Source organism: Accipiter gentilis, chromosome Z, assembly GCF_929443795.1.
Source record: "Accipiter gentilis chromosome Z, bAccGen1.1, whole genome shotgun sequence".
Lineage (NCBI taxonomy): Eukaryota > Metazoa > Chordata > Aves > Accipitriformes > Accipitridae > Astur > Astur gentilis.
The window spans coordinates 68,908,088-68,931,481 of NC_064919.1; the positions used below are offsets into that span (position 1 = coordinate 68,908,088).

A 23,394-nucleotide genomic window follows, 5' to 3' on the forward strand; every position below is an offset into this window, starting at 1 on the left:
ACATAACACCTTATATATATTGTATTCCTGTTTTCTGTTTTTCTCAAGTTCACAAACAAAACAGATACATGGAATCCAAAGCAAGCAGGTATGGCCAAAAATTAAATGGTTGTTTTTTTCAAGGAGAAATTGCCATGTTCACAATAAAGATCACTACATTAAGAAATGATGGACACAAATAAATAAAGGAAAGAAAGGGGTAGAAAGAAATTATAGTTTTAGTATTTGTTACAAAAGTACTGAATCCTGTAATATTCTGTCCATTTAGAAGCTTGTATTTTTCCACTGTAAACAGTCACTATGCTCAGACATTATACAATAAATTAGAATGCAGATGCATCAATTCAACTTTTTGAAAGGCTCAGCAATCACTACCTGCCAAAGGGCATACTGCACTCTTATTTGAACTTTTCCCAGACAGTTTTAACCCAGATGTATCTCTTTATAAGCCTTTATGTTTACTTAAAAACATAATTAGAAAAAAATAGAACACAGGGTAGGAATTCCATGGTTAATTTTGGCATATGTCATTTGCTGGAATCACAACTGGAAGGAATCCTAATCACCAAGTCCTATTTCACAATGCCAAGGAGCCATGTGAGAGACATTAAAACCTGGGGAGATGAATGACAATATCCAGTTTATTTCTGTACCCACTACAAAAGACCCACAGCCTCAAAAGTTGCAGAAAACAGGAGAGCAGCAACTACCCCTACTCAATCTCCACTCACCTGAGGAAGCTTTTTGTCTTCATCTGACAGACAATCAATTGCATTATTGAACACTTCTTCTACCATCTTTTTTTCTTCATCTAAGAAGGCAATTTGTAAGTTATTACAAAATCTAGAAGGCTAACACCATATGTAAATAAAGCATTACCACATTCTAATATTAATAAAAGTTCACAATAAAAATAGCGTGGAAGACTATGAAGTCTACACAAAACCACCCACATAGGGTCAACTGATCAAGACTTAAATGTGAGCCTGAAGGAGCCTAACAGTAACCAGAAGTAGATGCTCAGGGAAAAGGAAAACAGAACAAACCTGGCAGAATAATCCAAACTTCAGCTATTACCAAGGGCAGGATTTCTCAGTGTTATGTACTTTCTGTCTACTTCATAAACCTCCACCTGTTTCTCTTCTACCTACTAGTCCCTGTCTGCATGGACATAGAAGCTCTTCCTCTTGCCCGTTAATTCTTGAAGTTTACACCCTTTCTACTTAATTAGTACAAATATCAAGAATATCTATTCAAAGGTATGACTGAAGAAGACATATAAAAATGCATCTCTGCACTTGTGCAGATCTTTACATTTTCTGACAGAAACAGCTGCATTATTTTGCAACACTGAAGCAGAATATGCAAAGATTGGAGCAAGTAAGCAAGCAACAAGCCTGAAGAGTTCACAAACACGAAATGATACATTGATTTACAACAAACTCCTTATTTTTGTTACAACTCTTAACATTTCTGAGAAGCAATGAACTTAAAACTTATTTTCCATGCTTGGTCTTAATCCAAAATGAAGAAATCTTCTTTGTTTACCTTTTGGGTTTTTCTTTGAGAAGGGGGAGGAAGGAAAAAAAGGAAACTGGATTGAACAGTTGAGAAAGAACAGTCTAATGGTTTGTTATACAGTTGCTTTGACTTTGAGAGAATACTCATTTTTCTAATGGACATAACATGAAAATTTGGGGAAATATATTTGTTATGATCAGTCTTCTCCCTTTATAGACAGAATTCTCCAGGAACTCTTAGACTATTATTACAGTGAACAGTATTTTGGAAAAAGAAATAAAGTTTAAAATAGAGCAAGAATTCAACATTGTGATGACCAAGCACTCTGTGTGCACCAACAGTTTCCTACTGATGTACCAGCATAGTAAATGAAAAAGCAATACGTTTTTACACAAAAAGTCCCAAAGGAAATAGAAATACCTAATCAGAGCAACATTTCACATCAAACAATTGTGAATTAGAACTATATTTATTTATCTATACCTGTATTGAAATCTAACTTTGTCATCTGAAGTGCATAGGCTTCGCAGTCTTTCTTACTGAAGCTGAAAATAATCACAGGTTGGAAATTTCTTTCCATGATCATCTTCACAATCTTAAAAACATTTGAAGGACCTGCAGAGAGATTACATTAATTTAAATGTAATTTTGCATCTTACAGAATAATTGAGACACAAGCTCAACTGGCATACAACTTTGTTGCATTATACAAAAAGTTAGGATGGGATTCAAACTCACCTTTCATTCCTCCTTTCCTGCCCTTCTGGTCCCCTTTTGCTAAGTCCCCTGCATCTCTAAGCACTTGCATTGCTGTATTAAAATTATCTTCTCTGAAATCTCCCTAGATATAAAAGACAACCTTTGTAAGCAATTACTTCTTACATAGCCCACTTAAAAATATTAGTGCTGTGCACAGCCAGTACCATTATCCCATATTTACAGGCTGAAGGAAAATAACAATGCATAAGCTAGCATGTGAATTTACTAGGTCAGTGTCACAGCTCAGAATTACATTGGTGTCTGTGAAGTTATTGCTCAATTGTTCTATCCACCACAACATCAACCACACTAGACCTGCTGAATGACACAATGCCAAAAGTGACTTTGAGGAATGTCTGCATGAAACTGCACTGCCCAATGAAGACCTAGCTTCATGTGCAGTACTACTGTTTATGGCATTAGCTACTGCTGTGCGATCAGATGATGAATTTTAAACAAGTTGTTACTTCAAAATCACCTGAAGACACAAAAATACTTTGCCCCCTCAACTGAAGTAAAATCTAAATGCTCTACATTTTCTTTTGAGTTAGAAACAGTACAAGAAACATCCACTACTTTGCAGATTTACAGAGAGCAGCATGCACTTTAGAAAACAAAGCAAGGATGAGGGGCACTTAAGGCATCTCAGCAAAGTATTACTCAGCTGACTACATGACATTAGATAATAAACCAATCTCTTCTATAAGACTTCAAAAATCTAACAGCAATTCAGAGATCACTGTTACCCCTTTGTACTTCATTTTAACACAAACATTCTTTACATAGACAATCCAAATTTTGCAAGAAATCAAGCTTGTGACTGATACACGAGGAAAAAGATCTTTCAAACAAACTGAATATTCTTTACATTTTCATCAACAACCAGATGGAGTCCATCTCCTCCTGCTGGGAATATATAATGCTGCAGTGGAGTGGGTCGATAGTCGGTGTAAATCACATGGCAAGGCTATAAAGAAAGAACACCATACACATAAATATTTCATGTTTCTAACTGCGTTGTAAAAACACTTGATGGAAAATCCAATACATTACTATTAAAATACATCTCTCTAAAAGCCAGAAAGACTCACAGAAACTAAGATAACAGATTTTCTTTCCTGAATATGGGGTTTTGTTGAGGATTTCTTGGCTGGGCGAGGGCATGCAAGCAATCCAGCCGTTAGGTGGGAACAAAGCATAAGTTTACGAAGTGCTGGAGCAGACAAGGACGCTGTGTCCTTGTATGCTGGGAAAAAGGAAGATAAGAAGAGCCTGACAAACAACTCCTGGATGCCGAAGAATGAGATAAGTAACTGCTGGACGCCTCGTGAAGAAGCTTGCACAGTCAATAGAGAATAAGATAGTGTCGCGTGAAACGGGGTATTGTACCAATTAGAGAATTGTATAAGGCGCGTGCACAAGCGCATAAGGTATATAACTGTGTCAAACGTTGTAGTAAATGGCCTTCACTTCACCACATTGGTCTGTGTGTGATTTCCCCTGTGGCTCCTCTGCAACAGGGTTTGTACTAATGATGTTGCTTAAGAAAATGAAAGTTTGCAAATCCTTTAGAAGAACAAGCTACAAAAATTCCCTCTCATGAACACAAAAAGTAAGGACAGGTAATGTTTCGTTCTGTATTATTACACAGACTCAAAATCCTAACATTTTTTAAAACCAAAGGAAAAATTGTTAACTTTTGTTTTGTAAATATGCCTGCATTATTTCTTACACCACCTAAAAAAGGCATACAGTAGACCCTTAAAAACATTTAAGGTTTTAATGCACGGAGAAAGCTTGTTTCAAAAAAAATAAACAAAATACTTCCTTTAAAACATTAAGTATCATGTAAATCTGCTTTAAAGAAAAACGACAGTCTAGCGTTCTGCAAAACAAAGTCAAGGTTTTGTGCCAAGCTTAAACAGACATCTCTTATACTGCACTCCTTTTCATCACAAAAAACGTAAGAATCAATCTCTGGGGTATTTTTAAAATCAGACCAACGTCTTGTGGATATTAACTTCCCTAATTCTAATTCCCACATTCTTTGCTGCAAAAGCATCTCTTAAAAAAACAGAATAAAATAAACCTAACAGTTACAGGACACGATAGATTTCTTACACTTTTTTTCTCACTTTGTTTGCATGTATATACAGTATTTCCTATGGATTTATCATTTAATTTTGATTTGCATGTGGCCTTTTTACAGAGCTCTTCAGACAAATTCTCCAAATAACCTCTTTTCTATCAGTCCGCTGTAAATCATAATATGTTCATCATGTTTCATCATTCAGAACGTTTGTTGAAATCAAGCTGGTGTCTAAATAAGTGCGGAAAACAAACTTAAAAGAAACAGCTTTAATGTTGTTATGTAGAACCAACAGCCTGTTTAGCTGCAAAAGCTGGGACTACAACCAGAGAAGTCAGGAGTGATCTATACCATCTTTTATAAGCAATAAGAAGATGACTAAATAGATGCTCAATGGTTCAGTTGTCATCAACCAAATAGACAGTATTATGCTACAAGACAAGGATGGAGGTATAGTATATCAGAAACTTACCTGTTTGTGAAGATGGCAGATCCATTCAGCAAACTGACGGGCATTTGGAATAGTTGCAGAAAGGAACACATAATGAACATTGTCAGGGAGCAAAATAATTGTCTCTTCCCAAACCACACCACGTTCTGAAAACGGAAAAGTCACATGGGAAATTTATGTGATCAAAGCCTATTTTTCAGCTCTGGGGCCAAAGAACAGCATGGTTAAATACAAAATAAAACAGAAATTTAAAAAAGCCTCCCCTACACAAATGGGGTATATCAAATGCCCTTAAAGTGTTTTTTGCCTTGCCAAAGAAAACGCAGACTACAACACACAGTAACTATCTTACAGATGTTCAGAAGAAAACAAATTCTGAATTATTTATGCACAAAGATGACTGATTTTAAGAGACAGAATAAAGATTTAATTCTTCAAAAGAAAAAAAATGTTCTTGGGGGAAAAAAAAAGATTTCTTGAAAAGAAAAACGGCACATATAGGATACCTGAATCTCTCATGTAGTGGATTTCATCAAAAATAACCCATGCGACTTCTCGCATAACCTCAGAACCTCTGTAGAGCATACTTCTCAAAATCTAGAATAGGGGGAAAAAAAAAAAAGAAATCCATCACATGAAATAACAGTCACATGTTACGGAGATGTCAGTAAGAAACTGCCAGAATTTTTGGTTCACATTTACATGCCAATATGAAATCTTATTTTGCACAAAACTTAAAAACCTTTAAAGATTGGCTGTGAAATGCTTTCCAAGTTGACTCCAGTCTAACAAATCTCATGATATGAGATGAACTGGTTTCCCTGCAAGAACACTGAAGGAACATGAAAGAAACCCCATTATTTTTCTCCCAGCCTCTATGTGGCAGCATATTTGTTACAGGTCTACAGATCTACTTCTGCCAAGCCTTCTTCTATCATCCTAACAGATAAACTCTCTGTGATTAAGAGGAAACATCTTGTCAGAAATCAAGTAATCCTGTCTCTCCACCCCAATCTTTCCCTATCAGAATTTTCTCTGTAACACTCTGTACTCCTTTGAGGTAAAGGCAGAAAGAGTAAAATTCCAACTCATGGCTGGACTGATACCTACAACACAAATATGACAAAACTGTGCTAACCATACTTTGTTACCAAAGGTGAAAAGCTGTATATTCCTAGAGTACTAGCATCTAGCATGAACCAATCAACTATCACTCAGTGATTTTCCTATCCCCATTTTGTTTACCTAGAACAAAATACTGAACCAACAGGATTCAGTAAGTCTGACTGCCTTTCAGTACTTCACATCTATCCAAAGAAAACTCAGTGTCTTGAGCATTCAGGAAATTAAGTTCTGCCTTTCTCCACATGAGAATGGAAGTTCCTGACTGATAGTCCAAAAGCATGAATTTACAGAGATTTACCTAACTTTTCCAATAACTAAAAGTTAAAACATTACAGGGAGGTATAATGAATGTTGTAACATTTTCTACCCTAACTGGGCTTATTATAATAACTTTAATCTTTTAAAACCAGACCTTCTCAGTCAAAAAAGGGTAGAAGAAGACACAGACAGATCAATAATTAGTGGCTGATCTTACCTCAGTTGTCATTACCAGACAAGAAGCTGTAGGATTAATGGTGACATCCCCAGTCATCAAACCAACATCCTGAAATTCTTCATACATCTCACGGTACTTCTGATTACTCAAAGCTTTAATTGGACTTGTAAATATCACACGCTGTTTATCCCTTAAAGCTAAAGCAATTGCATACCTGTAATCAAACATTGTACATATTAAAGTTGTCAGGAAGACATTCAGAGCATATTACTTTCCTCTAATCTTCTGCTTAAAAAAATAAAATAAAATACACAATTCGGAACACCAGTAGAATGATATGAAGCATTTCATATCTAGATTAGTAAGTTCAGTGCAATCTTAACTCAACTATGTATGCCTCTTTGGAGAGCGACAAATAATTGACAACAAGTTAACTGATTTTTATGGACATCAGAGCACATCTAGCTTAATCTAAAAATCTCTCACTGTCTCATGACAAATTATTATTTGAACCCATGCTTTAATATATCTACCTGTACATCTCAATTCTCACCTCAAGTCAGCAAAGCCATTCCACTGTCAGACCAAACCCTGACAAAAAACATACCCTATCTTTTAAACATTTCTTGCCTGATAAACAGCAAGTTGAAAATTAAATCAAACCACTGCTTCTGACAAAGCAAAGAAAACACACAAGAAAGTCCTTATTAGTTATAGCCAGGGGCTAGAAAACACAGGTACTTTTTTCTAAATTCATGCAAATCTGTATTGCAGAAACCTTCCATTCAATCTACACCATAACGTCTCAACAAAACTAGATTGTTTAAAAATAAAAGGTAAGCTTAAACACGAGTTAAGTCTTTCACTACCCACTAAACAAGATGAAAGAAGTTGATTTTTATATTCAAGCGCAGTCAATTCAATTCTAACACTGATGGTCCAAACTTTGTATCAAGAAACTGAGACACAACAGCTACTGATGGTTCAACAAAATGAAATTACAAACATCACACCATACTCTTATTACAGCCTGTCAGAATATTACTTACTCTGCACAAACAGTTTTACCAGCTGACGTATGAGCTGACACTAACACAGACTGGTTATTATCTACACAAAGAATAGCTTCTCTCTGAAAGGCATCAAGAATAAATGGATATTCCTAAAAAGAAAGCAAGAAAAAACATTACATATTTTTAACACAGACTGTTACTTACATCTAATTAATTTTGTGACTGATTTACTGTGCAAATTACAGGCAGAAATGTAGATATTTGTAACTTCAGCTGATCTTAATCTGGTATTTTGCAATAACTTTGTTTTTAAATAATTTTATCTAATACCACACCTAAGATTCTTGCTTATGTCTTGTTGTCATATCAAATTAAAATCTTGTCCTGATGACTGAGTTTTCTCTAATCTACTAATTTAAGAAGAGAAACTACAGTGTACAACCAAAGCCACCACCTGATGTTGTAGAATAAATTGAAATCACAACAGCCTATCCACTCCATTCAACCACATCATTTTACTCTATCACATCTAAAATACAGAAATACCAATCTTACCTACAACAGGCCATCTTTTCAAGATACTCTTTTCCAAGCCCTACTGACAAAGTACATAATTTTTCCCTGTACCCACAACTACTGTCTAAAGCATATGAAAAAAGAAAAATAAATGCAATCTATCACATACTTTTGCAGCTTTTCCAGTTCTTGGCTTCAGACCTGTGAAGACTTCATCTGCTGGAAGTGCAACCTATAAAATACATTTTAAATAAAACAGTTGCAGAATTCTTGGTGTCCACTCCAATGACATGGCAAGCTATAAAGAGCTGGGACAGTATAAAGTGCATAAAAACTAATCTGAATTTCTGTTATCCCGTTTCTATGAGCTCATGTGCCAAGGCCTCCTTCCCTCCTCTCAAGAGTTTTTCAGCCAATATCTCTATCCTCCTGCCCCAACAATGCTCCTTCTCTCACTTCTCTGATATTCCCTACTGTCTTCTGTGAAATATTTCTGTTTCAGCTACCTTGGCACGTTAGCTCTTCAGGCCAAGACAGAGTCACGGCTTCTAGTCAATGGACATTAGAAGCAATTACTCAGCTTACACTGATAACATCCCCTTTCCAAGGACAATATATTTATACGGGCAAAGTTCCTGTTCCCGGCCAGTCTCTAACATTCATTCATGCTAAATATTTAAGCTCTCTTCAGTTACTAAGTGATGGCAAACCTCTACCAGACATCTCAAGATAACAAAGATCGTATGGATGCATGGACATGAAAACCTGTATCATCAATTGTATGTACAGTTCCTTCATTACAAAGGTCTAATCATACAGAGTCCTTCAATGTGACCCTAATTAACCTGAGCTAGTTCTGGAAGACAGCACAGAAAAGAAAATTACCATATAAGTACAAGGAAGTTAAAATTTACACATGTAATTCTCACAGAAATGCTTTCTGACAATCATCTTTGGATGACAGATTATTAAAATGCCCCAGCATTAATATTTGATTTTTCATATTTTAAATTGTATTTGTCTATTAGCACAATTTGAAAATTGATAGTTTTCATTATTTTGCACTTACATAAATACCCTTTTCCCTTTTTACCAAAATGTAATTTTAAACAGTAATTAGCCCTAGAAGAAAGCCTTTCATTCTTGAAACAGAATAGCAAAATATTTCCATGCAATGCTGCACATTTAGATCACATCATGAACACACACCTATTTTAACAACCAGTAGGTTTTCCTCCTCAACAACAGTACTTAGACTGTGCTTGGTACCCTTCCGATATGGAAACCTATCAACATTATCATCGCGTCTTTCACAATCGCTCATCTTATTGCAAGTATCATTCAAACTGCTTCTGGTACAATAACCTATTCATATTTCAAGTGCATTTGTGCATGCTCAATGCCAGATACAGACCTCAAACTCTTCAGAAGCCTGTTCTACCTTAAATATAATATGAAATAATGTATTTATTCCTACTTGAGGGTAGGAAGGCTCTACAGAGGAATCTGGACAGGCTGGATCAATGGGCTGAGGCCAGTCACATGAGATTTAACAAGGCCAAGTGCCAGGTCCTGCACTTGGGTCACAAGAACCCCATGTAATGCTACAGGCTTGGGGAGGAGTGGCTGGAAAGCTGCCCAGCAGAAAAGGACCTGGGGGTGCTGGTCAACAGCCGGCTGAATATGAGCCAGCAGTGTGCCCAGGTGGCCAAGAAGGCCAACGGCATCCTCGTCTGTATCAGAAATAGTGTGGCCAGCAGGAGCAGGGAGGTGATTGTTCCCCTGTACTCAGCACTGGTGAGGCCACACCTCGAGTATTGTGTTCAGTTTTGGGCCCCTCACTACAGGAAAGACATTGAGTTGCTGGAGCACTTCCAGAGAAGAGCAACGAAGCTGGTGCAGTGGCTAGAGCACAAGTCTTATGAGGAGTAGCTGAGAGAACTGCGGCGATTTAGCCTGGAGAAAAGGAGGCTGAGGGGAGGCCTTATCGCTCCCTACAACTACCTGAAAGGAGGTTGTAGCAAGGTGGGTGTCCACCTCTTTTCCCAGGTAACAAGTGATAGGACAAGAGGAAGTGGCCCCATGTTGCACCAGGGGGCGGTTTAGCTTGGATATTGGGAAAAATTTCTTCATCCAAAGGGTTGTCAAGCATTGGAATAGGCTGCCCAGGGGAGAAGTGGTGGAGTCACCACCCCTGGAGGTATTTAAAAGATGTGTAGATGTGGCACTTAGGGACATGGTTTAGTGGTGGACTTGGCAATGTTATGTTAATGGTTGGACTCGATCTTAAAGGTTTTTTGCAACCCAAATGATTCTATGATACTATGATATAATAGGTACAAGTGCAATAAGCAATATTATTATACTGCCAGTAATACATACAAGTCTATGAAAACGAGCCTATACTTTTCATGTGCATTTTCACTGCACTTACCTCATGTGTACAACCTTCAACAGTTTCCACAGCTTGCACCTTTACTTGAGGCATCAGGTCTGCCAGACTAAAAACATATGAGTTAGGATTGCCAAAAAGGTATTTAAAAATCCTGTTTTCTTTACAAATGCAAAAATGTTGCAACTTCATGTCTACTTCAACTGCAATGTTAAAAAAAGGATGCACAAACTTGAAATGGACAGTTGGCAGAGACTACCACTAGGACTAAGAATACGTGTAACCATTAAAATTTTGCTACTACATAAATCTACTTTAGCTACTGCTTTGGGATTTGTAACACCTTAAAAACGTGCCCCACAAAAGAGCACTTGGTTCACATTGGTACACATGAAGTTTTCTGATTAAATGGGGACTTTTTTTCAACATACAACAAAGTAAGATTCAAGACCTGTATTCTTGCTACTCGTCATGACACCAAATAACAGCAGCCTGAAGCATCCCAAGCAACTGCCTGAGGAGGAGACCCCTCTTTTCTTTACCAGTCCCTCTCTCATGGCCACAAGAGGGGGTGAGTGTCTCACTGCATAAAACAGTGGTTTCTTCTGATGGTTTTAACATACTTAGTAAGCTGCTGTGGGCAAGTATATGTTCTACTGAGACCACTAACACTTAAAACTGACTTAAAATGTTGACTCTGGTTCTGTTTTGCTTCTACGTAGGTGTCCTGTGTTTACAGTGTTCTCACAAGGAGTCACGACTCTCTCACAGAAAATCTTACCTTGAACTTAAGAAAAATGTAAGACCAAATGACCAAAACGTAAGACCATGTAAGACCAAATGACAATCCAGACCAGAATTCTGTCTGACAGAAGTCAGTAATACATCACTCAGAAAAAAGTATAGGAACACAGCAAGCACATAATTTTTATTTCTGTATTAGAGTTTTCTACATCTTGAGCTAGGAGGTGCACACCTGCATTTGGCAGCTCTGGATGAATTTTTATTCCATGAACACCCCTAATCATTTTCTGAGCCAACACAAACTTCCAAGTTCCCCAGAATTTCGTAAGATACACTACAGTGGAAAAGTACCCACACTGTCCCTTCAATCTGTTTTCAAAACCCCTCATAATACCCATCATGAAGGTCTGGAAAGAAAAGAGGAAGAGACATGCAGATCCCAAAGCACAGAAATGGCATTCTGGCTTCAGCTGCCTTATCTCTCCAGCTGTTGACATGTCCAAGTACATCGCCCTGCCTCCATGTCAAATACCTACCATTTGTGCTCCCATTTAAAAGCATGTCTTTAGTTAAGATTCCAAATATTTGCTGCAGTTACAATCCTACGTGCCTCAAAAATCTCGTTTCTGTCTCCTTGGTCAAATTCTTCTTCCTGTTTCGCAAACCACTTATGTCTTTCGGTGGGGTGGTAGGAAGGAAGCCTGCCTCCTCCCATATGCCTCACTGCTTATCTCTTGCTATATGCCTAAAATCAACATGATGGCTTTGACCAAGAACCACCAATCCATACGCAGTAACCACAAATACATAAATTTTTCATATTCCAGTTGCCTATCTGTCCACAATATTATTTTAAACATACCCAGTACTCGTCACCGCTGAAACTGTACTGCTAGCACATCTTCACTTATATAGGTAATAGAAAATCAAATTCATATACAAATTCATCTTTATATGAACACACTGCAAAACTGCTCATATCAACTATTCAGAACTGGCATATAGCTAACCAGTGCATCTTGCTATGATTTCCTTACACATTAAGCTGGGCACTTACTTAGCATCTTCTGATACAACGTCTTCCAATTTTGGCTTCTTTCCCAAAACAGCATCTTCAGTACCATCGATCTCGATTTCCCTTTTGGGCTTCCCTGCCACAGCTACTGAAGATTTTTCTTCCAGTTGTCTTCTGCAGCACAAATACGCAAAAAATTTAAAGTTTGCCTCTTTTACGTGTGTCCTACAGGCAACAGTGATCACGTTGCACTCGGGGCACAACCCGGGGAACTCCACCCACGAGGACTGCCGTGGGTTTTCAAATCGCTTCCCGGATGAGCTTGTCGCCAGGTCCCCGCGCTCCCCCACCGCCCACTGCTCCGGGGCTGGCCACAGCCCTGGGGCCAGAGATCCCAGGAAAGGGTGTCCCTCTAGGCTGCAGCGACCCCCCGGTACCGGGAGGGTTCAGTAGCTCAAACAAGCTGGCAGAAGCCAGGCCCAGCAGTGCGGCCCGAGCCTCAGCCGCCAGAGCACCCCCGGCCCTGCTCCCCCGGCCGCCAGCGCACCCTCACCCCGGTCTCCTGGCGCCTTCGGCGGCGCCCGCTTTGCTCTTCTTAGCGCCGGAGGCGGCAGCGGCGGCCGAGTCCTCCTCAAACACACTGAAGAGCTCGTCCCCGAACGCGTCCGCCATCTTCCCCGCCGGTCCCACAATGCCTCACGCGGGACGGCGTCCCCCCACTCCCCACCCCCGGATCCTTCCCGCCCCTCACCCGGCGCTGCAACCCGAGCAGAAACAGAGACCCCGCCGCCCCCGGGCACCGGGAGCCCCACGCAGGAGCCGATCCCGACCGCGATCGCGATCCCCCCCGCCAGCCCTGGGGCACCGTAAGCCTCCCGTCAGCGCACACCCGCCCCCCCTTCCCACACTCCCCCGCGGCCGCCAGCGGCCCTTGCCCCGGAACCTGATTTCCTGGCGGCGGCGAGGTGCCCTCCCTCAGGCGCTGACCAATGAGAGGTGGGGGGCGGTGCCGAGCGGGCCGTGCCGACCAATGGAGAGCGGCAGGCGGTGCCGAGCGGGCGGTGCCGGCCAATGGGGAGCGGCGGGCGGTGCCGAGCGCCTGTGCCCGGATCGAGGGGGTCGGACCGGTTCCCTTGCGGGCAGGGGGCTGCCATGGGCGGCCGCAACAAGAAGCAGCGGGCGGGCAGCGCGGCCCGTACCGCCTCCGCCGCCACCGCCGCTGCCCGGGCTCGAGCGGCTGCCGAGGCCGGCGCCGCCGCCGCGGAGGCAGGCAGCCGAGCCGCGCCGCGGCCGCCGCCCGCCTCTAAGGAGCCGCGCGTCAAGCAAGGTAGCGGGCCCCGCGGCGTGAGGCGGCCCCGGCCGGGGAGCCTCGGGGGCCGGCTGTGCCGTGGGGGGGAGCGGTGCAGGGTCCGGGCGGCTGCGGGGTGCCGCGGCTGGCCGGGGGCGCACGGAGGGGCAGCTTCGTCAGGGAGCAGCCGAGGGCGCGGCCTGCTTCTGCCCGTGGGCCCGGGCGCTGCTGGGCTTCGAGGGAGGCGCCTTAAATCCCCCCGGCTCGGCGTGGGTCAGGCCTGGCTTTAGCCCGTCGCCCGTGCCGGCGTGTCCCAGATGAGCCTTGTTGTCGTCGACGTGTTGCGTTAGTTACAAAAAGCCGGTCGCTTGGTTATTGGCAGTTCTGGGGGCGGGGGGGGGGGGGGGGGAGGTGGCGGTGTGGCACTTTCCCGGTAATGACCTGGTTTTGTAGAGGTTCCTTCTGTGTGCGCTCAAAACCAGCGTAACGTGGATTTGGGATATTTTGTGTGTGTGCGTGTGTGTCGGGAAAAAAGTCCAGAGCAGTTCCAAGGCTGGAGGCACTTCAGCAGTGTTGGATAAGCTGAGGGATGACTGCTCGGGGTGCAGCCTGAAAAACTAGTATTCTGCAGCACTGTGAGATGTCTGTTTTCAATAAACCAGCTTTGCCAGAAGTAGCTCAGGTACCTTATAACATCAGCAGCAGCTTACATTGCAGACTATAAGCAAATCATGCAATGGCCAGGTCATTTGAGATTCCAACTTGTTAACACAAAGTATTACAATCCATTAACTTAAACTTCCTGAACACATTCATGTACTCTGCATTTAACAAATTTGGGCTCTGTTAAACCTATTTCTTGCGTGTCCCACTCCTCCAGCACCATGGTGCTCAGTCCTCTTCAGAAACTATCCTGGTTCTGTCCCACGTTGTCTGCTGTGGTGAAAAATAAGTCAGTGTAAGTGAAAAGTAAGTTACTATAGTCTAAATACTGTGTGGCTGCACAGCCTACCAGTAAGTAGCAGTAATTAGCTCCTAAGTGTTTACTGCTCTTGCTAGCTCCCGTAGCTCCTGACCAGAGCTGACATTGGTTTTGGTTTTGGCTTTTTTGGGTTTGTTTTTTTTTTGAAATGCAGTTACCTACACCCAGTACTGATCTAAAAATGGGCTCTCCTAGAGCCTCACTGCGGGTAGCCAAGCACAGATGAGCTGTCCAGCCTGCCTGCTGGCAGGCTGAGGAGCTGAGAGGTTGCTGTGCCTCCTGAAGCACAGCGCTGCTCCCTCTGGGATGGCGTGCAGCCATCGCAGGGTGGTGAAAGCTGTGAGGTTGTTCAGTTTCTTTATACCTGTGCAGTACCAGAAACAGTATGTGTGAAAACAGTGGACTCCAGCAGGAAGCTGTGTGTTGTCATTCTAATAATGATAAATAGCTTTGTGAATTAGTATTTTTCTAACAGCTGCTAAATGAAAAGTATTTAAGAATGACCACAGCAGATCAGACCAAAGGCCTCTGTAACTGTCTTGGTTTCAGCTGGGATAGAGCTAATTTTCTTTCTATATACCAGTAGCTGGTATAGTGTTATGTTTTGGATTCTGTATGAGAATGTTAACAACACTGATGTTTTCAGCTTTTGCTAAGTAGTGTTTATACCGAGCCAAGGATTTTTCAGCTTTTCATGCCCAGCCAGCAAGAAGGCTGGAGGGGTACAAGAAGCTGTGAGGGCACACAGTCAGGGCAGCTGACCCAAACTGGCCAAAGGTATATTCCATACCATGTGACGTCATGCCCAGTATATAAACTTGGGGGACTTGGCGTGGGGAGGATCGCTGCTCAGGAAATAACTGGGCATTGGTCAGCGACTGGTGAGCAATTGCATTGTGCATCACTTGTTTCGTGGTGGGTTGACCCTGGCTGGACGCCAGGTGCCCACCAAAGCCATTCTATCACTCCCGCTCCTCAGCTGGACAGGGGAGAGAAAATGTAACAAAAAGCTTGTGGGTCAAGATAAGGACAGGGAGAGATCACCTACCAATTACTATCATGAGCAAAACAGACTTGGGGAAATTAGCTTAATTTATTGCCAATCAAATCAGAGTACGGGGTAATGAGAAATAAAAAACAAATCTTAAAAACACCTTCCCTCTTACCCCTCCCTTTTTCCCAGGCTCAACTCCACTCCTGATTTTCTCTACTTCCTCACCGCCAGTGGTGCAGGTGGATGGGGAATGGGGGTTACGATCAGTTCATCACACGTTGTCTCTGCTGCTCCTTCCTCCTCAGGGGAAGGACTCCTCACTCTTCCCCTGCACCAGCGTGGGGTCCCTCCCATGGGAGACAGTCCTTCATGAACTTTTCCAACGTGAGTCCTTCCCACGGGCTGCAGTTCTTCATGAAGTGCTCCAGTGTGGTCCCCCACGGGGTCACAAGTCCTGCCAGCAAACCTGCTCCATGGGCTCCTCGCTCCATGGGGCCACGGGTCCTGCCAGGACCCTGCTCCAGTGCAGGCTTACCATGAGGTCACAGCCTCCTTTGGGCATCCACCTGCTCCAGTGTGGGGTCCTCTCTGGGCTGCAGGTGGATATCTACTCCACCGTGGACCTCCCTGGAGGGGACAGGGGGCAGGAGGACAGCCTTCCTCACCATGGTCTTCCCCACGGGCTGCAGGGGAATCTCTGCTCCGGCACCTGAAGCACCTCCTCCCCCTCCTTCTTCACTGACCTGGAGGTCTGCAGGGTTCTTTCTCTCGCATTTTCCCCCTCCTCTCTCCAGCTGCAGTTGCTGTTGTGCAACTTCTTACATATGTTATCACAGAGGCACTACCACTATCGCTGATGACCTTAGCATTGGCCAGTGGCGGGTCTGACTTGGAGCCGGCTGGCATTGGCTCTGTTGGACACAGGGGAAGCTTCTAGCAGCTTCTCACAGAAGCCACCTCTGTAGCCCCCCCGGCTGCCAAAACTTTGCCATGCAAACCCAATACTTTTATTATTATTATTATTGACACTTTATTATTGTTATTATCATTACTGTTATTTTCTTCCTTGCTGTTCTATTAAACTGTTCTTATCTCAATCCACAAGTTTTACTTTTTTTACTGATTCTCTTGCCCCATCCGACTGGGTTGGGGCGAAGCAAGTGAGCGGCTGTGTGGTGGTTAGTTGCTGGCAGGAGTTAAACCATGACAGTAGTGCAGTGCCCTCTCCTAGATGTGGGCCAGAAGCAGGTACCTAGGTAAGAATAGGTTGGATGTGCGTTGGTACTGCTGTAGGGTACTCTTACGTCCTCCACCAGTTGTGGGTAAGGGTCTTCCTGAGCCAGATGCAATGTTGTTTCAAAGCCCTCCCAAACTGATTGATTTCATTACTACAAAGCTATCCTGTCTGCCCTTGGACTTTGGTAAATGTATGCATTTTGTAATAAAAACCCCTCAACAGTCTTGCTTGTTTTGAACCTGCCATTAGCTTCCCTATTTGGCATTCCTTGTTCCCGTGTTGAGAGAGAGTGAGCAGTCAGACCCATTTCCTCTCATTGTGCAACTTGGGATTTTATATTTTGTCCGCTAAGAGTCATACCCTTCTTCACTAGTCCTTGTTCAAAGGGCTTTTCTGTACCGTTGGTTATTATTATTGTTATGTACCTGCATGTTTCTGGCAAGTTAGTGTAATACTTGCTTGCACTAACCTGTGTTATTTTTGGTCTGCGTTAGCTACTGTAAACAGTGTTCTCTATGTTCTGCTTATGTAATTGATGGTTACTTGCAATTTGCAGGTCCAAAAACTTACAGTTTTAGTTCAACAACAGATTCCAGTGCTGCTGCAAATCTTGATAAATCTGTTCTTAAGGTGAGTATCTTCTTTAGGTAAAACAACTTTGGTTTTCATAGTACTCTTATCTGGGTAATACTTTCTTCAGATCTTCTTCAGTTTTATGTTATGCAGGTAAACTACATTCATTTATTAGACGTTAAATGTCTTGAGCTTGATATGTTTGGGATTATGAGTGTGCTTTAAGAAATAGGGGTAAACTAACAGGGTAGGAGAATGTCTATATTTTTTGCAAGACTACTAAGACTTATGTTTGGCTTCTGCTGTATATATGGATGATTATTCCTGTCAAAAGAAGAATACAGATTTTATACAACAACCTCAGTAGCAACCAAAGCTTGGTTCATGTTTTAGAAGTGTTAAAAATACTAAAATTATTATTTTACTGAAATTGTATTTTTAAGGCAGATAAGGAGAGTGTCACAGATTGTGTCTTGATGATCAAATTATTTTATATCAGTTCTTGTAAGCAAAGGAGAAAGGCCTTGTTCTTTCGGTAGAAATTTTTTTTTTATTTCCTTACAGTATTTTCCTTGAAATACTAAATTTCCTTAAGATGTAAATGGGCCTTCTCCATAATAAGGAATAAACTCTTCTATTTCAAGTAAAGTGTGTAGCCTGCAAAAGTAAAAATAAAAAGTGTCCCTTTTTTAAGAAATGTTTACAACAATTACAGAAAAGTGGAAAAGTTGGGATTTGACTAGCAGAGAGATTTCTGCGTTCTTATTTCCTTAGCCATGAGGACATTGATATGTCATAAAAATTTGTAATATTTTGCTTTGTATCAACTAATTTTCTCTGTGCAGGTAATGATAAATGGTAATTTGGAGAAAAGGATTATTGATGTAATCAATGACCATAAAAACCAAAATGATGACAAAGGGATGATTTCCAGAAGACTTACTGCTAAGAAACTACAGGTAGATTTTAAAGTGCTGTTTTCCGACCATCGTTTATTTACAAGCCAGTGTAGCATGCTTTCTAGTAGTTAATGATTAGTCAGTAGAATCGACAAGTATGCTTATTAGGAAAGATAACGTCTTTATGAGTTCAAGTAACTGAAGTTGGAGTGTTCAGACGGGATAGAGGAATAGAACTTAATCTGCATGTTTTGTTTCCTATGTTTTTCATTCCATATGCCTGGAAAATTGTTGGTTTATCTTTCTAACTAAGAAATACATTATGTATAGAGGCTGGAATGTAGATTTATTTATACATGTTCATCGTTACAATAAAAATATTACAAGCTCTGTATGCAAAACAGGATTTTCTGCTCAGCCTTCCAATACATTAATTTATGCTGTTTACCTCCATTTAATGCCAGTTATCTGATATGTGGGAAATGGCAGTTTACAAGCCTATATTAGATTGCTAGATTAAATCCCAATATTTTCTGACTTTTATTTATAGGATGTATATATGGCTTTACAAAGGTTCTCTTTTAAGACTGACCACATTGAAGAAGCAATGAAAAATACACTTCTGTATGGTGGTGATCTTCACTCTGCTCTTGATTGGCTTTGTTTAAACCTTCCTGATGGTGAGTATGGTGACAGAGAATTGACTGTAGGTTTTAACTGAAGAGTAATAGGACCTGGTCTGCCATGGAAATGCTTCATAGTAGTAATTAAATATATTGTTTCACTAAGACCAGTAGTCATCACAGTGTTCCTTTCCTAGATGCACTGCTGATTTGTTCTGGGACATTTTTAGTCTATAAAGTCTTACAGATCTCTTGTTGCTACTCAGAGTTTTATGGAAGTCCAGCATGCAAATGATGACTTATCTAAATGATAAAGCCTGATTTTATTTCAGGCATGCAGTTTTTGTTTTATGTTCTTCTAGCTGGCTCCTAATACACTTTACAAGATTTTCAGTAATTATTATTGACATATTCTGTGACATGGGTTTTTTTATTTTGAAGATGCCTTGCCTGAAGGTTTTAGCCAGCAGTTTGAAGAACAGCAACAGAAGCCTAGAGCAAAATTTTGTTCTCCTGTGTCACAACATGAACCTCCACCTCACTCGGTAGATAACAAAAAGAAAGAAAATGGCCCTGAAACTAAGGTAATCTAAGAAATTAATTTGTGTTTACTGGGGGGGAAGAGAGCATGACATTTTCTAAAATACAGAATTCGCATTGACTTCCAACGCTGATGTGAAAAACTTCTGAAAATATGGTGCGCTTAATTGTCACCCACGCTATTTTAACTTCAGTGGAAGTTAAACTTCATTTGAAGATAACATTTTTTTCATGCGAAGTCTAGAAAGCTCTTCTTAGTTTGCCTTTGTGGTAAAGCATAGCTTAATTTTCTCCTGAAATGGGTTCATTCTGTTTATTTACAGGTGGCACTCTTTACATACTTCTGTGGGTTTTAAGTATACCTGTGTACTTGCACCATTTTGATTTCTGTGCTTATTGAATCTTAAGCATAGAAATAGAAAAGATTTCTTGTGAAAGTGTGGGGTTTTTTTCTTACAGCAGTTAAATTGTTCAAGTGTTGAGATCTGTGTAAGTATATCGTGAGACGTTTACCTGGTTGAAGTTTGCTCCATGGTTTTTTATTTATGTCATATAACTTACTTTATATATAAAATCTTAAGCAATAGTTCCTAAGTACTGACAGAGAAAAGCATTGGTGTTTTCCCTTATGGTTATCATTACTGTTAGTTTTCATTATTCTTCCTAGGAGATGAATGGGGGGAAGGAGAAAGAAGTGAGTATGAAGGAATGGATTTTGCGATATGCCGAGCAACAAAGTGATGAAGAGAAGAATGAGTCTGTGAAAGAGTCAGATGAAGAAAAGTTTGACCCAGTAAGACAGAATAACACTTTATGAAAGTCTTTCAAAAACTGATATGTCTGGTAGATCTGCAAGTGGTGGATCTATTTGTTAAAAATTGGGGATTGAATACTTTTTTTACATCTTCTATTTTTACATTTGCAGGCTACAGAAGGGGAAATGTGTTGAAACTTCTCCTTTCCTAAGTTGCTTTTCCTTTCCTTTTTGTCCTGGTTTCAGCTGGGATAGAGTTAACTGTCTTCCTAGTAGCTGGTACAGTGCTATGTTTTGAGTTCAGTATGCAAAGAATGTTGATAACACTGATGTTCTGAGTTGTTGCTCAGTAGTGTTTAGACTAAAGTCAAGGATTTTTCAGCTTCTCATGCACAGCCAGGGCACAAGAAGTTGGTACAGGACACAGCCAGGGCACCTGACCCAAACTGGCCAACAGGGTATTCCATACCATGGGATGTCACATCTAGTTTAGGAACTAGGGAGTGGGGAGCAGGGAATCGCCTCTCGGGGACTAGCTGGGTGTCGGTCGGCGGGTGGTGAGCAGTTGCCCTGCGCATCATTTGTACGTTCCAATCCATTTATTACTACTGTTGTCATTTTATTAGTGTTATCATTATCATTAATAGTGTCTTCTTTTCTGTTCTATTAAACTGTTCTTATCTCAGCCCAGGAGTTTTACTTCATTTTTTTCCCAATTTTCTCCCCCATCCCACTGGATGGAGGGGAGTGAGTGAGCCGCTGCGTGGTGCTTAGTTGCTGGCTGGGGTTAAACCATGACACTTTTTTTTTTTTTTTTTTTTTGTACTGGGCTCACAATACTGAATGCATTGTGCTGGAAAAGAAAAATTCTTGAAACACATCCTGGTGAGATTAGGAAAGTGACTACCAAATTCTGAGAAGTTTTGACTATTAGTTATGTAAAAACTTTAGTTGTTCCTCCTTTGTGTAAACTTGGTATAAAGGACAATCACACACACACACACGCTTTTTTATTATGAAGTTCATTAAAAGTGACAAGCATACAATATTCAACTTGTATTTAATAATTCTGTTTGAAATAGAATGAGAGGTATGTACATCTGGCTGCCAAGCTTTCAGAAGAAAAAGACCAAGCAAGCATCTCCAAGCAAGACAAAGACAAGCAAGGCCAGAAGGTAGCACAGGAGAAAATAAGAAGAATTCAGCAAGGTAGAGCTATGAAAATTACCTGTGATTTATTTTGTGGCCTGCGTATTTGTTAGGCAAGTAAGTCCGAGTCAGATTGAATTTATTTCATTATCTTTTATGCTGCTGTGTGAATTGCAGTCTTTCCTGAATCTACCCTTTCCATGTGGGTCAAATTCTAAAAAATAACATTTTACTATTTCTCGTTTTGGGTGATCAGTATGAATTAATACAGTTGATCTTTTCTTTTTAAAGAATAAATGCTCAGCAGTTGGTGGGTGTAAGTTGTATTCTCTCTGACAGAAATGGCAGTACTTGAAGAACATCCGGTATTTAATCCGGCAATAAAGATTTCAAACCAACAGCAAAATGAGAAGAAGAAAACTCCCTTACCTCAGCCTCAAGAAACCACTTTGAATTTGAGCCTGCTTGAAAAACCAGATGGTGCTGCAAAGGAAGACAAAGGTGTGTTGGAAATGGTTCACTACAAGCTTGAAGTGTACCACAAATTTCCAGTATTGTTTTTCTAGGTTGCATTGCATTGCAATGCTGAGTCATCAAGCTCTGATTGTGGGAAAGGCAGGTGGACTACCTCACTGACCAAGCTGACTTTAAAGGATCTGTATTTGTTTTAGCAGATGACGTTGAAAGCTATTTTTTGCCATACTGTCATGTCTAAATTTTTTTTATATTGTAGGGCTAGTTACTGTTTCCATTGTCATCCTGTCATCTTTTTAAACTATTTTCATTGTAAATCTTCAAACTCTTACATTATTTTCTAATAACCAAACTTTAGTAAAAGTTCTAAAATTATTGGGTGATCAAAGATGGCAAGCAAAATATTGTCATTAACTTCCAGCTAGATACTTTTGTGGTTAAAGCAGGAATTTTGTCATGTGTCAGTACCAGTATTTCTCCAAAACATTTCAGAAAAATACATTTGAAGAAAAGAAGCTAAAAACTTTCTTGGCTATCAGAGGAATGTAAAATAAATTTTAGGAGACTTAAAATGTGTCTTTCTGCTCTTGTAGTGAAAAAGAAAGAGCCGCTAGATATAAGAAATTTTGATTATAGTGCTCGAAGCTGGACCGGTAAATCTCCAAAACAATTTTTGATTGACTGGTGCAGGAAGAATTTTCCCAAGAGCCCAAATCCTGCTTTTGAAAAGGTTCCAGTTGGAAAATATTGGAAATGTAGGTATGTATTTCCTGTCAACTTTACATTTTTCTTTTGGTTCATTTAAAAATAAAAATGCTGGCTACTGCTGTCTTGTCACGTTGATCCATATATATATGAACATAGTGCATTTAACCCAAACTCTCTTCTTTTTGAGTCCATCAGGGAGGTATGTCATTCTGGATAGCTCTGCAAAAGTAATGCTTAGACTGGACACTATCGCTAAAATAAGATTCTAGTGAATGACCCCATAAAGGAGGAGTTAGTTTCTAATTCTGTACTGCTGAATGAAAGGTTTTGAAGCAAATCTGTGAGACAATTGTCCAAATCTAACTTCCACTATTCTCAATTGAAATAATATATTAGATCATAGGTTTTAAGCATATGAAAACCAAAACCCCTTTGGTGATTGTTTGAAATAAAGTGGAAGTTAAAAATTTCTATGAAAGCTACCATAAGTTTGTAACCAAAACAGTGCAGTATCAGTGTTTTTAAACTTCTTTTAGAAAACGAGTCTATAATAGTGGTATACAGTAGAATATTGTCATGTACAAATAAAATAGACATGACATTACGCATGAGTAATGTTTCTTGAAGGAACCAAGTAAAAGAACCTGTCATCTTGCTCAAGTTAAAGCTACTAATATATACTGTCCCCCTAAGACTATGAGAAATTTGACTGCTGGTCTGACTGGCATGTATCTGTTAAACAGATGTTTGCATGTCTGTAGATTATCAACTGTCATCTCAATCTATGCTAAGTAGTTACAAGCACACGAACAAATACTTAGTCCTTCTTCCAAAGCAACTAACCATAATGGTGATCTGTATGTGTATAAATACTTCTGCTTTGAAGAAAATGGAAGACATTTGTTAAGAGAAAAAAAAAATCTGCAAATTCACTGCTGCAATCTGCTTCTGCTGCTGAAAATTTTCTGCTATTCAATTAAACTTTATCAGTTGTTTCCATTTACAGAATATTATTGAGTAACATTAAGTTTACTTAGCTTAGTTCCTCTATTTGAATGTCACACTTATGTTTTAAACAAAAACATTAACAGCTGTGCTATTTATGTAGGTAA

At 40.5% G+C, this 23,394-nt stretch overlaps 2 protein-coding genes across 4 annotated transcripts in view; one reads left to right on the forward strand and one right to left on the reverse strand.

Moving 5' to 3' along the window:
* Positions 1–12,929, reverse strand: part of MTREX (Mtr4 exosome RNA helicase) — a 51,453-nt gene extending 38,524 nt beyond the window's left edge. The window contains exons 1-12 of the mRNA XM_049796204.1: positions 12,615–12,929; positions 12,104–12,235; positions 10,345–10,411; positions 8,080–8,142; positions 7,431–7,543; positions 6,421–6,595; positions 5,327–5,417; positions 4,842–4,966; positions 3,149–3,247; positions 2,260–2,362; positions 2,005–2,136; positions 732–811 (exon numbers count right to left, since the gene is read on the reverse strand). Coding sequence (XP_049652161.1) covers positions 732–811; positions 2,005–2,136; positions 2,260–2,362; positions 3,149–3,247; positions 4,842–4,966; positions 5,327–5,417; positions 6,421–6,595; positions 7,431–7,543; positions 8,080–8,142; positions 10,345–10,411; positions 12,104–12,235; positions 12,615–12,733 — 1,299 coding nt within the window. The 5' untranslated portion in view covers positions 12,734–12,929. The remainder of the gene's footprint in view (positions 1–731; positions 812–2,004; positions 2,137–2,259; positions 2,363–3,148; positions 3,248–4,841; positions 4,967–5,326; positions 5,418–6,420; positions 6,596–7,430; positions 7,544–8,079; positions 8,143–10,344; positions 10,412–12,103; positions 12,236–12,614) is intronic.
* Positions 12,930–13,206: 277 nt separating this feature from the next.
* Positions 13,207–23,394, forward strand: part of DHX29 (DExH-box helicase 29) — a 28,359-nt gene continuing 18,171 nt past the window's right edge. The window contains exons 1-9 of one of the 3 annotated variants that reach the window (XM_049795153.1): positions 13,207–13,388; positions 17,119–17,192; positions 17,981–18,094; positions 18,585–18,714; positions 19,099–19,241; positions 19,865–19,990; positions 21,034–21,160; positions 21,440–21,601; positions 22,168–22,333. In XM_049795153.1, coding sequence (XP_049651110.1) covers positions 13,214–13,388; positions 17,119–17,192; positions 17,981–18,094; positions 18,585–18,714; positions 19,099–19,241; positions 19,865–19,990; positions 21,034–21,160; positions 21,440–21,601; positions 22,168–22,333 — 1,217 coding nt within the window. In that variant the 5' untranslated portion in view covers positions 13,207–13,213. Of the gene's footprint in view, positions 13,389–17,118; positions 17,193–17,980; positions 18,095–18,584; positions 18,715–19,098; positions 19,242–19,864; positions 19,991–21,033; positions 21,218–21,439; positions 21,602–22,167; positions 22,334–23,394 lie in introns of those variants that run through there. The other 2 variants (XM_049795154.1, XM_049795155.1) reach the window with 2 other exon arrangements.